We start from the raw sequence: 13,206 nt of genomic DNA, 5'->3' as shown, positions 1-13,206 counted from the left end.
GACTCACACAGAACCCATATACTCACACAAGACCCATAGACTCACACAGAGACCCATAGACTCACAGAGACCCACAGACTCACACAGAGACCCATAGACTCACACAGAGACCCATAGACTCACACAGAGACCCATAGACTCACACAGAGACCCATAGACTCACACAGAGACCCATAGACTCACACAGAGACCCATAGACTCACAGAGACCCATAGACTCACACAGAGACCCATAGACTCACACAGAGACCCATACTCCACAGAGACCCAGACTCAGAGACCCATAGACTCACACAGACCCATAGACTCACACAGAGACCCATAGACTCACACAGAGACCCATAGACTCACACAGAGACCCATAGACTCACACAGAGACCCATAGACTCACACAGAGACCCATAGACTCACACAGAGACCCATAGACTCACACAGAGACCCATAGACTCACACAGAGACCCATAGACTCACACAGACCCATAGACTCACACAGAGACCCATAGACTCACACAGAGACCCATAGACTCACACAGAGACCCATAGACTCACAGAGACCCTAGACTCACACAGAGACCCATAGACTCACACAGAGACCCATAGACTCACACAGAGACCCATAGACTCACACAGAGACCCATAGACTCACAGAGACATAGACTCACACAGAGCCCATAGACTCACACAGAGACCCATAGACTCACACAAGACCCATACTCACACAGAGACCCATAGACTCACACAGAGACCCGTAGACTCACACAGAGACCCAGACTCACACAGAGACCCATAGACTCACACAGAGACCCATAGACTCACACAGAGACCCATAGACTCACACAGAGACCCATAGACTCACAGAGACCCATACACTTACAGAGACTCATAGACCCACAGACCCATAGACTCACACAGAACCCATAGACTCACAGAGACCCATAGACTCACACAGAGACCCATAGACTCACAGAGACCCACAGACTCACACAGAACCCATAGACTCACACAGAGACCCCAGACTCACACAGAGACCCATAGACTCACACAGAGACCCTAGACTTACACAGAGACCCATACTCACACAGAGACCCATAGACTCACACAGAGACCCATAGACTCACACAGAGACTCATAGACCCACACAGAGACCCATAGACTCACACAGAGACCCATAGACTCACACAGAGACCCATAGACTCACACAGAGACCCATAGACTCACACAGAGACCCATAGACTCACAGAGACACATAGACTCACACAGACCCATAGACTCACACAGAGACCCATAGACTCACACAGAGACCCATAGACTCACACAGAGACCCATAGACTCACACAGAGACCCATAGACTCACACAGAGACCCATAGACTCACACAGAGACCCATAGACTCACACAGAGACCCATAGACTCACACAGAGACCCATAGACTCACAGAGACCCACAGACTCACACAGATACCCATAGACTCACACAGAGACCCATAAACTCACACAGAGAACCATAGACTCACACAGAGACCCATAGACTCACACAGAGACCCATAGACTCACACAGAGACCCAGACTCACACAGAGACCCATAGACTCACACAGAGACCCATAGACTCACACAGAGACCCATAGACTCCACAGAGACCCATAGACTCACATAGAGACCCAGAGACTCACACAGAGACCCATAGACTCACACAGAGACCCATCACACAGAGACCCATAGACCCACACAGAGACCCATAGACCCACAGAGACCCATAGACTCACACAGAGACCCATAGACTCACACAGAGACCCATAGACTCACACAGAGACCCATAGACTTACACAGAGACCCATAGACTCACACAGAAAGATACCCATATACCGTCACACAGAGAACCCATAGAATTACACATAGACCATAGACTCAACAGAGACCCATAGCTCACACAGAGACCCTAGACTCACACAGAGACCCATAGATCACCGAACCCATAGACTCACACACAGAGACACCATAGACTCACACTGAGACCCATATACTCTCCAGAGACCCTAGACTCACACAGAGACCCATAGACTCACACAGAGACCCATAGACTCACACAGAGACCCATAGACTCACACAGAGACCCATAGACTCACACAGAGACCCGTAGACTCACATATAGACTCATAGACTCACACAGCAGAGAACCATAGACGCACACAGAAACCCATAGACTAACACAAAGACCCATAGACTCACATAGAGACCCATAAATTCACACAGAGACCCACAGACTAACTTAGAGACCCATAGACTCACACAGACCACCATAGAATCACAAAGAGACCCATAGACTCACACAGAGACCCAGAGATTCACACAGAGACCCATAGACTCACACATAGACCCATAGACTCACACAGAGACCCATAGACTCACAGAGACCCACAGACTCACACAGATACCCATAGACTCACACAGAGACCCATAGACTCACACAGAGACCCATAGACTCACACAGAGCCCCATAGACTCACACAGAGACCCATAGACTCACACAGAGACCCATAGACTCACACAGAGACCCATAGACTCACACAGAGACCCAGAGATTCACACAGAGACCCATAGACTCACACAGAGACCCATAGACTCACACAGAGACCCATAGACTCACACAACAGAGACCCATAGACTCACACAGAGACCCACAGACTCACACAGAGACCCATAGACTCACACAGAAACCCATAGACTCACACAGAGACCCATAGACTCACACAGAGACCAATTGACTCACACAGAGACCCATAGACTCACACAGAAACCCATAGACTCACACAGAGACCCATAGACTCACACAGAGACCAATTGACTCACACAGAGACCCATAGACTCACACAGAGACCCACAGACTCACACAGATACCCATAGACTCACACAGAGACCCATAGACTCACACAGAGACCCACAGACTCACACAGAGACCCATAGACTCACACAGAGACCCATAAATTCACACAGAGACCCATAGACTCACAGAGACCCACAGACTCATAGAGACCCATAGACTCACACAGAGCCCCATAGACTCACACAGAGACCCATAGACTCACACAGAGACCCATAGACTCACACAGAGACCCATAGACTCACACAGAGACCCATAGACTCACACAGAGACCCATAGACTCACACAGAGACCCATAGACTCACACAGAGACCCATAGACTCACACAGAGACCCATAGACTCACACAGAGACCCATAGACTCACACAGAGACCCATAGACTCACACAGAGACCCATAGACTCACAGAGACACATAGACTCACATAGAGCCCCATAGACTCACACAGAGACCCATAGACTCACACAGAGACCCATAGACTCACACAGAGACCCATAGACTCACAGAGACACGTAGACTCACACAGAGCCCCATAGACTCACACAGAGACCCATAGACTCACACAGAGACCCATAGACTCACACAGAGACCCATAGACTCACACAGAGACCCATAGACTCACACAGAGACCCACAGACTCACACAGAGACCCATAGACTCACACAGAGACCCATAGACTCACACAGAGACCCATAGACTCACACAGAAACCCATAGACTCACACAGAGACCCATACACTTACACAGAGACTCATAGACCCACACAGAGACCCATAGACTCACACAGAAACCCATAGACTCACGCAGAGACTCATAGACTCACACAGAGACCCATAGACTCACAGAGACCCACAGACTCACACAGAAACCCATACACTCACACAGAGACCCACAGACTCACACAGAGACCCATAGACTCACACAGAGACACATAGACTTACACAGAGACCCATAGACTCACACAGAGACCCATAGACTCACACAGAGACCCATAGACTCACACAGAGACTCATAGACCCACACAGAGACCCATAGACTCACACAGAGACCCATAGACTCACACAGAGACCCATAGACTCACACAGAGACCCATAGACTCACAGAGACACATAGACTCACACAGAGCCCCATAGACTCACACAGAGACCCATAGACTCACACAGAGACTCCATAGACTCACACAGAGACCCACAGACTCACACAGAGACCCATAGACTCACACAGAGACCCACAGACTCACACAGAGACCCATAGACTCACACAGAGACCCATAGACTCACACAGAGACCCATAGACTCACACAGAGACCCACAGACTCACACAGAGACCCATAGACTCACACAGAGACCCACAGTTTGTTGTCCTTCCCCCAGCACCTCCGATTAGCACGACTGGTTGCGTACGGTGCGAAAAAAGTTCAACGTACACACATACCTGTACCGTACGTGGGCAGCCGAGCTACGAATTACACGAGGGCCGATATTGATTGTCAGAGCTGCAGTTTAGCCAACATTCATTGCAGATTCTTGGGGTCTTTCGGTAAAGTCACGTAGATAGGTTCAAAGAAAATAACAAAAAAATGTACCCGTAAAAAAAATGTTTTTCACTATAAATCCTTTATATGCGTGGCGGCTAGAGTCCTCTCGTCTTCTGGCTTGAGATGGCTGCCACCTATGGGTCAGATGATTGCTTGCCACCATTTAGCAGTTGGTAATTACATATAATTTTTTTTGGGAAAACATTTTCACGAAAATTAATTGTCATGCACAACGAGTCTGTGTGCAAAATGTCAGCTCGATTGGATCACTGGAAGTGGGTAAAAAAACGACCGAAAGATTTGCACGGTCGTAAGCGCGCAAGCAAGCAAGCAAGTGAACTTAATATAAACGATTTAAAAACTACGACGTTTCGATCGCAGCACAAGCGGTTTTCATCAGGAAATAGTTTTTTTCCTCCTGATGACGACCGCCTGTGTTGCGATCGAAACGTCGTGATGATCGTATTATTTTTCTATCTACGTGACTTTACCGAAAGACCCAAAGAATATGAATTCTTGCAGTCACGGAAACTTTAAGTCAAAAATTAATTGCAGAACCAAACTTAATGTAACATTGCGGGGTGGGGGGGGGGTGTTGTGGAGTTAATTAGCAACCGGACTGAATCCTAACACCACAAGCATCACCTTCATCATCATCATCGCGATCAGTGAGGCAGACAGTCCTGGTAAGTAGGTGGCGGCGGCGGTGGCGGCGGTGGTGGCGGTGGTGGCGGCGGTGGTGGTGGTGGCGGTGTTGGTGGCGGTGGTGGTGGTGGTGGTGGTGGCGGTGGTGGTGGTGATGGCGGGGGTGGTGGCGGTGGTGGCGGCGGTGGTGGTGGTGGTGGCGGTGGCGGCGGTGGTGGTGGTGGTGGTGGCGGTGGTGGCGGTGGCGGTGTTGGTGGTGTTGATGGCGGGGGTGGTGGCGGTGGTGGCGGCGGTGGTGGTGGTGGTGGCGGTGGCGGCGGTGGTGGTGGTGGTGGTGGCGGTGGTGGTGGTGGCGGTGTTGGTGGCGGTGGTGGTGGTGGTGGTGGTGGCGGTGGTGGCGGTGATGGCGGGGGTGGTGGCGGTGGTGGCGGCGGTGGTGGTGGTGGTGGCGGTGGTGGCGGTGGCGGTGTTGGTGGTGTTGGTGGCGGTGGTGGTGGTGGTGGTGGTGGCGGTGGTGGCGGTGATGGCGGGGGTGGTGGCGGTGGTGGCGGCGGTGGTGGTGGTGGTGGCGGTGGTGGCGGTGGCGGTGTTGGTGGTGGTGGTGGCGGTGGTGGTGGTGGCGGTGGCGGCGGTGGTGGCGGTGATGGCGGGGGTGGTGGCGGTGGTGGCGGCGGTGGTGGTGGTGGTGGCGGTGGTGGCGGTGGCGGTGGTGGTGGTGGTGGTGGCGGTGGTGGTGGCGGTGGTGGCGGTGGTGGCGGCGGTGGTGGTGGTGGCGGTGTTGGTGGTGGTGGTGGCGGTGGTGGTGGTGGTGGTGGTGGCGGTGGTGGTGGTGGCGGTGTTGGTGGTGGTGGTGGCGGTGGTGGTGGCGGTGGTGGTGGCGGTGGTGGTGTCCACTGCATTGCAACATTTCGTCATTTTTGTTTGCTTCCACTTGCTCCTCTCTCCGTCTTGCCGTGCCAATGTGCGTCAAGCAGTGGCCCACATCTTGTCTGCCGGGAAAGGTCCTGGCAAGGATTATTCAACATCGCCTTGCTAGGACACGCTGAGGAGAGGCTTGCGGAGCCCCAATGCGGTTTCAGGAAAGGGCGGTCCTGCACAGATGCCATATTTTCTGTCCGTCTGCTACAGCAGAGGTGTAGGGAATTCCAACAAGACCTACATCTCTACTTTATTGACCTGATCAAGGCTTATGATACCATCAGTAGGCCTGGGCTCTGGGTTGTTCCTTGTGCTTTCGGAGTCCCTGACACTCTGCTCACGATCACTAAGGACCTTCATGCTGGTGAGCGGGCCCGGGTAAAACTACGTGGCCGGGAGTCGGAGCCATTCCTTGTACACCTTGGGGTGCGACAGGGATGTCCTCTGGCTCCCACATTATTTAACATCTATTTCAACCACGTCGTTTGTGAAGCCTTCAATAGCTGTACCGGAGGAATTTCAATCTGGTACAGATACAATGGGAGGCTGATCGATGCCCGGGTGCGGTCAAGGGATGGCTCCCTATTGCTCAACCATGTTATGCATGCCGATGATCTGGTAAACGGGCGTGGCACGGGCTAGAGAAGAGATGGAGTGATGTGGTACAGGAGGACGTTGAGCTGAGTGGACTTGCCGACGACTGGTACCAGCGGTGTTAAGATCGGCCTCTGTGGAGGAGGCTCGTGAAGGACGCTACTGTGCACTTGCCCCGACAGTCTGTTAGAGGCTACACGGGGGATCTTTGTTTTTGTAGGCGCTACTACTCGCTAACAGCACTTGCCCCAACAGTCTGTTAGAGGCTACACGGGGGATCTTTGTCTTTGTCTCCTTCATTGGTGCTGCTGCTGCTACTTGATGACAGCACTTGCCCCGACAGTCTGTTAGAGGCTACACGGGGGATCTTTGTCTGTGTCTCCTTCATAGGCTGCTGCTGCTACTCGCTAACAGCACTTGCCCCAAGTCTGCTAGAGGCTACACGGGGGACCTTTGTCTCTGTCTCCTTCATAGGCGCTGCTGCTACTCGCTGACAGCACTTGCCCCGACAGTCTGTTAGAGGCTACACGGGGGATCTTTGTCTTTGTCTCCTTCATAGGTGCTGCTGCTACTCGCTGACAGCACTTGCCCCGACAGTCTGTTAGAGGCTACACGGGGGATCTTTGTCTTTGTCTCCTTCATAGGCGCTGCTGCTACTCGCTGACAGCACTTGCCCCGACAGTCTGTTAGAGGCTACACGGGGGATCTTTGTCTATATTTTTGCTCACGTGCATGCGTGAGCGAGCAAAGCGAGCGGCTCAGCGGCGGCAGCAGAGGAGACAAATAAATAAATAATAAAATCTCGGAGCAATCTGATTTGTTATCCACTTAGGAAGCGGCCGGAGAGATTAGACGGCGCTGTCGACTGTTGTATCTTCTCGCCTGGTGGACTCACCCCTCGCTCGCTCTTCTCGCTCTCTCTCGCTCTCTCTCTTCGCTTCGTCTTGTGTGGCCGCGGTGGTGGGATAGTGTTGTTGTGGATGGATGCGCGTTTTGGGGTGTTGGTGTGTGTGTGATGTGGTGTGTGTTGGTGTGTTGGTGAGATGTGATGTGGTGTGTTGGTGTGAGTGAGATGTGTTGGTGTGTTGGTGTGATGTGGTGTGTTGGTTTGAGTGTGATGTGGTGTGTTGGTGTGTGTGTGATGTGGGGTGTTGGTGTGATGTGGAGTGTTGGTGTGTGTGAGTGTGATGTGTTGGTGTGTGTGAGATATGTGGTGTGTGTGATGTGTGGTGTGATGTGGTGTGTTGGTGTGTGTGTGATGTGGTGTGTGTGATGTTTGGTGTGATGTGGTGTGTTGGTGTGTGTGAGAGATGTGGTGTGTTGGTGTGTGTGTGATGTGGTGTGTTGGTGTTTGTGAGTGTGATGTAGTGTGTTGGTGTGTGTGAGTGTGATGTGGTGTGTTGGTGTGTGTGTGATGTGTGCTGCTGTGTGTGAGAGATGTGGTGTGTTGGTGTGTGTGAGATGTGGTGTGTTGGTGTGTGTGTGTGAGTGTGATGTGGTGTGTTGGTGTGAGTGTGATGTGGTGTGTGTGATGTGATGTGTTGGTGTGTGTGAGTGTGTGATGTTGTGTGTTGGTGTGTGTGAGATGTGGTGTGTTGGTGTGTGTGTGAGTGTGATGTGGTGTGTTGGTGTGAGTGTGTGATGTGGTGTGTTGGTGTGAGTGTGATGTGGTGTGTGTGAATGTGATGTGGTGTGTTGGTGTGTGTGAGATGTGGTGTGTTGGTGTGTGTGTGTGAGTGTGATGTGGTGTGTTGGTGTGAGTGTGTGATGTGGTGTGTTGGTGTGAGTGTGATGTGGTGTGTGAGTGTGTGATGTGGTGTGTTGGTGTGTGTGTGATGTGGTGTGTTGGTGTGTGTGAGATGTGGTGTGTTGGTGTGTGTGTGTGAGTGTGATGTGGTGTGTTGGTGTGTGTGTGTGTGATGTGGTGTGTTGGTGTGTGTGTGTGTGATATGGTGTGTTGGGGTGTGTGAGTGCGATGTGGTGTGTTGGTGTGTGTGTGTGTGATGTGGTGTGTTGGTGTGTGTGTGTGATGTGGTGTGTTGGTGTGTGTGTGTGATGTGGTGTGTTGGTGTGTGTGTGTGATGTGGTGTGTTGGTGTGTGTGTGTGATGTGGTGTGTTGGTGTGTGTGAGTGAGATGTGGTGTGTTTGTGTGTGTGTGAGTGCGATGTGGTGTGGTGTGTGTGTGTGATGTGGTGTGTTGGTGTGTGTATGTGTGATGTGGTGTGTTGGTGTGTGTGAGTGTGGTTCTTGAGTGGCCTGTGTATGGTGTAGCGGTGAGCGCTACGCTGCGCTATGAACCCAGCACCCGAATTCGATTCCCGCTCATGGCCAACACCGGTGTCGATTATCTGAACCGGTCCTGGACCTCCCCTAGGTCAACTCAGCCTCAAATGAGTGCCTGGTGCGATGTGTAGTAAACATCGCCACTGGGGAGACAAAGGCGGTCGGGCGTGGTGCTGGCCACCCACCCCCTCGTGTACCGTGCCGGCCTTCATAGGTGCTACCCGCTATCAGCACTTGCCCCTACAGTCTTGTTAGAGGCTACACGGGGGATCTTTGTCTTTGTCTCCTTCATAGGTGCTGCTGCTGCTACTCGCTAACAGCACTTGCCCCAACAGTCTTGTTAGAGGCTACACGGGGGATCTTTGTCTTTGTCTCTTTAATAGATGTTGCTGCTACTCGCTAACAACACTTGCCCCAACAGTCTTGTTAGAGGCTACACGGGGGATCTTTGTCTTTGTCTCCTTCATAGGTGCTGCAGCTACCCACTATCAGCACTTGCCCCAACAGTCTTGTTAGAGGCTACACGGGGGATCTTTGTCTTTGTCTCTATAATAGATGTTGCTGCTACTCGCTAACAGCACTTGCCCCGACAGTCTGTTAGAGGCTACACGGGGGATATTTGTCTTTGTCTCCTTCATAGGTGCTGCTGCTACTCGCTAACAGCACTTGCCCCAACAGTCTTTTGGAGGCTACACGGGGGATCTTTGTCTTTGTCTCTTTCATAGATGTTGCTGCTACTCGCTAACAGCACTTGCCCCAACAGTCTGCTAGAGGCTACACGGGTGGTCTTTGTCTTTGGTGATAGTGGTGGTGGAGCGGTGACGTAGCGCTTGCCGCGCCGCGCCACGAACCCGGCTGCGAACCCGACTTCGATTCCCGGCTCACGGCCAACGCCAACCGCGCCGGTGACGATCGTTTGAACTGGTCCTCGGCGCACGTCGCTCCGTCGAGGGCGGCCGATGGCAGAGCGACGACAACGCGACTTCGCGCGTCCGGGCGGTCAAGCCCCGGGCAGCCGCGTCGGGAGCAAATCGACGCGGTGCATCGCCGCGACGATGCCTCCTTCGCGTCCGAGGATCGGTGCATCGCGTTGTCACGGAGGGCGGGGGGGGCGGATGACCACAGTCGCACGCTACCGCTGGAGAGTTTCGAAGAAGAAAAAAAAATTAACCCGTAAAAACTAAGTTTTTCACTATAAATCCTTTATATGCGTGGCGGCTAGAGTCCTCTCGTCCTCTGGCTTGAGATGGCTGCCACCTATGGGTCAGATGATTTCCTGCCACCATTAAGCAATTGGTAATTAAATATAACAAAAAAAATTTCCTAAAAAGTGTAAAATTTTGGAAAACATTTTTTCACGAAAATAAATTGTCACGCACGACGAGTCTGTGTGCAAAATGTCAGCTCGATTGGATCACGGGAAGTGGGTTTAAAAACGACCGAAAGATTTGCACGGTCGTAAGCAAGCAAGCACGCAAGTGAACTTAATATAAAGGATTTAAAAAAATGTTCCCGCTTGTGCATCAGGGTGGTGAAATCCGCATCTGTTGCGATCGCCCCAACAGTCTGTTGAGGCTGCACGGTGGGGGGCGGTGGGGGGGGGGGTCTTAGCATGTGTTTTTTTTACGCCCGCCCGCCCGCCCGCGCCGGATTTCACTTCATTAACTCCGCTGCAGGCCCCGCCGCTCATCCGCTTCATTTTGTTTCGTCCTTGAGAAGAAGAAAAAAAACGAGAGAGAGAGAATAAATAAATTGTTATTATTTCATCCCAGAGGTCACCTCTGTCCGGCCACGGTCAGCTAGGAGATGTTGACTACCTCGCCCGGTATACAGGAGGTCGTGGGTTTGATCCCGACCATGTGGTGCCCGCTGCTGTGTATTTGGAGTTTCCGTGTCTCGCTCTCTCCCAATGGTGAGATGTTAACTACCTCGCCTGGTATACAGGAGGTCGTGGGTTCGATCCTGACCCTGACACCTGCTGTATATGTAGAGTTAGGGTGTTTTTCTCTCCCCGTGGTGAGATGTTAACTACCTCGCCCGGTATACAGGAGGTCGTGGGTTCCATCCTGTGACGCCTGCTGCTGTGTATTTGGAGTTTGTGTCTCTTTCTTTCTCTCCTGTGGTCACGTCACGGTGTTCAGGGTACGTCAGCCCGTCGTTTAGTTTCTACGTCGGCCCCCCATTGAGCTCTTTTTATTTTTTAGAAGCGTTCACCACCACAAAAAAATGACGGCTCAACGCAAAGTGGTCTTTTGTATTTACCGGCACAGTGGCGGGTCAAATGACCGATGAACGGATGACGTTGATTCGAGCGGCGGAGGGCCAGGACCGGTTCAAGAAAACGGAACTCGGCCCACCGCCGCCGGTGTGCGTAGCGTGGCGCGCGCTAACCGCTGCGCCACCGCTCCCCGCAACAAATTCCGCCCCCCCTCCCCCTCCACTCGCCCCAAGCTCAGTGATGTCGATGAGAGAGAAGACACAACCCCCACCCCCGCTCCCTCCAGAGACCCAATTAAACAAAGCTTAGAAGAAGCTCTCATTAAACAATCAGGTCCCTTTCCCACTCGGGCGATGTTGATTTGCCTCCCGGCCAAGTTGGCTTGTACGTGTGTATGTGTGTACGTACGTTAAACTTCTTTCGCCCCGTACGTAACTAACTGTGCTAATACGTGTGTACGTTGAACTTCTTTCGCACCCTACGTAGCCACCCGTGCTAATACATATTTAAGTCGAACTCCTTTCGCACCGTACGTAGCCGGCCATGCTAATACGTACGTATGCGCTGAAACTCCTTTCGCCCGTACGTAGCCGGCCATGCTAATACGTACGTATGCGCTGAAACTCCTTTCGCACCATACGTATCCGACCATGCTAATACGCACGTATGCACGCTGAAACTCCTTTCGCACCGTGCGTAGCCGGCCATGCTAATACGTATGTATGCGCGCTGAAACTCCTTTCGCACCGTACGTATCCGCCCATGCTAATACGTTCGTATGCACGCTGAAACTCCTTTCGCACCGTACGTATCCGACCATGCTAATACGCACGTATGCACGCTGAAACTCCTTTCGCCCCGTGCGTAGCAAACCGCGCTAATTGGAGGAGGATTAGCCGATGGCGCGCTCGCTTGCTTAACCCAGGGGCACGGCAAACATAGAATAACAAGGCGAGCCATTTTAGTTTTTCGAATTGGATATTTCAAGAGCCGGCGACGCGCCTGGTGCATACGAGACGGCGGTTCTCGTCAAATAACTTCACGAAGAAGTTCCGCAAAGAGCCCGCTGGTTTGCCGAGGCCCCTGGCCCAACCGCTTCGTCAGTCCGTTTCGTGTTGACGCTCAGACTGATGTCTGTAGTTTAAATTTTTTTTATTTTTTTACCCCGGCCGTCACAAGTGATAGCCCGACGAAGTGGCTTATCATCATCAAGTGGACATTTATGGCTGCCAAATGCTCTTGAGCGCCCATCGATTTTAAATGTGGAGGGGGAAAAAACCATGCGACCGCGGGGAAAGAAAGAGGGGCACTCACTCCAAATATACAGCAGAAGGCGTCACAGGGTCGGGGTGGAACCCACGAACTCCTGTACACCAGGCGAGGTAGTTCACATCTCACCACGGGGCGAGAGCGAGACACGCCATCTCCAAATATACAGCAGCAGGCGTCGTCAGGGGTCGGGATGGAACCCACGACCTCCTCCACACCAGGCGAGGTAGTTAACATCTCCTAGCCACCGTGATGATGATGAGAGAGAGAGAGACACGCAAACTCCAAAAATACAGCAGCAGGCGTCGTCAGGGGTCGGGATGGAACCCACGACCTCCTGCATACCATGAGAAGGAGGTTAACATCTCCTAGCCACCGTGATAATGATGATGATGAGAAAGAGAGAGACACGCAAACTCCAAAAATACAGCAACAGGCGTCAGGGTTCAGCATCGAACCCACGACGTCTGCGCACCAGGCGAGGTAGTCAACATCTCGGACACCGCTGCGCCCACGACCTTCGCTCTCAACAACACTGCCCTCTCTCCGTCTTCCCTCACCTCCCCCTACCTCCCTCCCTGCCCCCCACCCCACCCACCGATGCCCACCCCGGCTCCCCCTGTACAGAGGAGCAGGTGCCTGCTGGCTTCCCGCGCATCGACATGGCACCGCAGCTCAAGGTGGTGGAGCGCACGCGCACCGTCACCATGCTGTGCGCCGCCAGCGGCAACCCGGAGCCCGCGGTCACGTGGTACAAGGACTACCTGCCCCTCGACGTGGCGGCCAGCGACGGGCGCATCCGCCTGCTACCCGCCGGTGAGGCCTTCACGTGCTCACGCGCGAAGACAGCAATCCCCCCCACACCAA

General features: G+C 52.9%; 1 protein-coding gene across 3 annotated transcripts in view; it reads left to right on the top strand.

The window, feature by feature from the left end:
* The window catches only part of LOC133359255 (receptor-type tyrosine-protein phosphatase S-like), a 228,283-nt gene that overhangs the window by 64,012 nt on the left and 151,065 nt on the right, over nt 1–13,206 (top strand). For all 3 annotated transcript variants that reach the window (XM_061577733.1, XM_061577734.1, XM_061577732.1), the window contains exon 4: nt 12,967–13,155. In XM_061577733.1, coding sequence (XP_061433717.1) covers nt 12,967–13,155 — 189 coding nt within the window. The remainder of the gene's footprint in view (nt 1–12,966; nt 13,156–13,206) is intronic.

This window comes from Lethenteron reissneri, chromosome 64 (assembly GCF_015708825.2).
Source record: "Lethenteron reissneri isolate LAM-NWPU_2019-01 chromosome 64, ASM1570882v1, whole genome shotgun sequence".
NCBI classification, from domain to species: domain Eukaryota; kingdom Metazoa; phylum Chordata; class Hyperoartia; order Petromyzontiformes; family Petromyzontidae; genus Lethenteron; species Lethenteron reissneri.
The sequence above is the reverse complement of the archived record's forward strand: the minus strand, read 5'-3'. Positions and strand labels throughout refer to the sequence as shown.